Raw genomic sequence first — 2,629 nt, 5'->3', positions numbered from 1 at the left:
AACAATCTCATATTGATGACATAAGTTCCTACCTTAAGAAACTAGGGCTTCTGGTGGTTCCAGTGGGGAGAGAAGGAGGAAGCAGGGAGCGGGGCGGCTGGGGGGGGGACCCGCCGCAGCTGCTGCCACCACCGCCACCACCGCCTCTGTGCTCGTGGCGTGGGAAAGGAGGTGTGAGTCCTGGGAGCGAGCCGGAGGCGGCGCCGCTGCGGGAGGGTCGGCGGCGGAAAGGCGATGGCGGATATAGATAAACTCAACATGGATAGCATCATCCAATGGCTGCTGGAAGTGAGAGAGTCCAAGCCAGGTAACAATGTCCAGCTACAGGAGAATGAAATCAGAGGACTGTGCTTGAAGTCTCCTGAGATCTTTCTCAGTCAGCCTATCCTACTAGAACTTGAAGCACCACTCAAGATATGTGGTGATATCCATGGGCAGTACTATGATCTGCTTCGACTTTTTGAATATGGTGGTTTCCCGCCAGAAAGCAACTATCTGTTCCTTGGGGACAATGTGGACAGGGGGAAGCAGTCACTGGAGACTATCTGCCTCTTACTGGCCTACAAAATCAAGTATCCTGAGAATTTTTTTCTTCTCAGAGGAAACCATGAATGTGCCAGCATCAATAGAATTTACGGATTTTATGATGAGTGTAAAAGAAGATACAACATTAAACTATGGAAAACTTTCACAGATTGTTTTAACTGTTTACCGATAGCAGCCATCTTGGATGAGAAAATATTCTGCTGTCATGGAGGTTTATCACCAGATCTTCAATCTATGGAGCAGATTAGGCGAATTATGCGACCAACTGATGTACCAGATCAAGGTCTTCTTTGTGATCTTTTGTGGTCTGACCCCGATAAAGATGTCTTAGGCTGGGGTGAAAATGACAGAGGAGTGTCCTTCAGATTTGGAGCAGAAGTGGTTGCAAAATTTCTCCATAAGCATGATTTGGATCTTATTTGTAGACCCCATCAGGTGGTTGAAGATGGGTATGAATTTTTTGCAAAGAGGCAGTTGTTTTCTGCACCCAATTATTGTGGAGAGTTTGACAATGCAGGTGCCATGATGAGTGTGGATGAAACACTAATGTGTTCCTTTCAGATTTTAAAGCCTGCAGAGAAAAAGAAGCCGAATGCCACAAGACCTGTAACAACTCCAAGGGGTAGGATCACACAGCAAGCAAATAAATAGATGTCATTTTGACACTGCCTAGTTGGGACTTGTAACATAGAGTATATAACCTTCATTTTTAAAGCTGTAATGTGTACTGGTCAGCCTGCTCAGATAGATCTGTGTTTGTGGGGGCCCCTCCTTCCATTTTTGAGTTAATGAATGGCATTTGCTGGTTATAACAGCAAATGAAAGACACTCCACTCCCAAGAAAAGGTGTTCAGTTTTTTTTTTAATATTCCTTTTGCAAACAACTTTAATGATGGTGTTAAAGCTGTACACCCCAGGACAGTTATCCTGTCTACGGGGTAAGTGTACAATTGATCTTTTTTAAATTCAGTACAACCCATGAAAAATGTAAATGCTCATTTTCCTTAGGATATAAAGAGAGCGTCTACAGGGTAAGTGTACAATTGATCTTTTTTAAATTCAGTACAACCCATGAAAAAATGTAAATGCTCATTTTCCTTAGGATATAAAGAGAGCCCTAGGGTGCTCTGAATCTGTACATGTTATTGTCATAAAATGCATACTGTTGATACAAACCACTGTGAACATTTTTTTTATTTTAAAATTTTGTTTCAAAGGGATTGGCTTTTTCCTCTCATTGTCTCATCATGTACAAACTAGTTTTTATAGCTATCAACAGTAGGAGTAACTATCTCAACCTTGCCAGCATCACTGGTATGATGTATATTTAATTAAAGCACACTTCCCCTACCGTATACTTAAAATCATGATTAAAGCCATTCTTTTAAATGTTTGTGACTCTTTCCTAAAGCCAAAGTTTCTGTTGGAAAATGTATTGACACGCCCGTAAAAACAGGGTGGCATGGTTGTGCACACCTGCTGCCTCCTCAGGAATTCAAAAACAGGTTTTTGATTTTGAATAGCAATTAGTAATATAGTGCTGTTTAAGCTATTAATGATTAAAGTTAATAACATTTTGTACAATTTCCATATAGTCTATTCATTAAGTAATCTTTTTACAGTAGGATCAGGCCTGAACCCGTTCATTCAGAAAGCTTCAAATTATAGAAACAATACTGTTCTATACGAGTGACTGATTATGCTTTCTTTGGCCTATATTCTTTATTCTGTGGTGAAGTTGAGGCTTATAAGTCAAAACAAAGGAACTAACTTGCTATCCAAGAGTTTATACAGAACTCACAGTATCTATGACTTTTTAAAACTAAGATCTGTTAAAAAGAAATCTGTTTCAACAGATGACCGTGTACAATACCATGTGGTGAAAATGAATTCAGACTTATTAAATGATGAACTTGTTAAATCTTCTCAGTGTCTATTTATCAGCACAGTACACACAGAAAACTGTTGATGGCATATTGAATAGATTTTAATGAATAAATTGCTCTGAAAACCACAAAAAAAAGAAACTAGGGTGAAAAAAGAGCAAATTAAACCTGATAAAAGCAAAATAAAGGAAAAAAAT

General features: G+C 39.5%; 1 protein-coding gene across 5 annotated transcripts; it reads left to right on the top strand.

Moving 5' to 3' along the window:
• Positions 1–234: 234 nt before the first annotated feature.
• On the top strand, positions 235–2,239 carry LOC143387826 (serine/threonine-protein phosphatase PP1-gamma catalytic subunit-like). Of its 5 annotated transcripts, none has more exons than XM_076841979.2 (3): positions 235–288; positions 415–1,168; positions 2,169–2,239. In XM_076841979.2, the coding sequence occupies exons 1-3, from the start codon at positions 235–237 to the stop codon at positions 2,237–2,239; spliced, it is 879 nt and encodes a 292-aa protein (XP_076698094.2). The 5 variants fall into 5 exon arrangements, with proteins under 5 accessions (XP_076698094.2, XP_076698093.2, XP_076698092.2 ...); XM_076841978.2 differs by having other exon boundaries at positions 235–652; positions 758–1,168; XM_076841977.2 differs by having other exon boundaries at positions 235–652; positions 695–1,168.
• Positions 2,240–2,629: the final 390 nt, after the last annotated feature.

This window comes from Callospermophilus lateralis, unplaced genomic scaffold (assembly GCF_048772815.1).
Source record: "Callospermophilus lateralis isolate mCalLat2 unplaced genomic scaffold, mCalLat2.hap1 Scaffold_86, whole genome shotgun sequence".
Classification (NCBI taxonomy): domain Eukaryota; kingdom Metazoa; phylum Chordata; class Mammalia; order Rodentia; family Sciuridae; genus Callospermophilus; species Callospermophilus lateralis.
This window is presented reverse-complemented; position numbering and strand designations above follow the sequence as displayed.

Bases quoted from the DNA above. Each gene is read 5' to 3' on its own strand.
- LOC143387826 (XM_076841975.2), top strand. From the start codon at position 235: ATGGCGGATATAGATAAACTCAACATGGATAGCATCATCCAATGGCTG. The intron at 1,169-2,168 runs GTAGGATCACAC...ATCTTTTTACAG, and splicing joins ACCTGTAACAACTCCAAGGG to TAGGATCAGGCCTGAACCCG.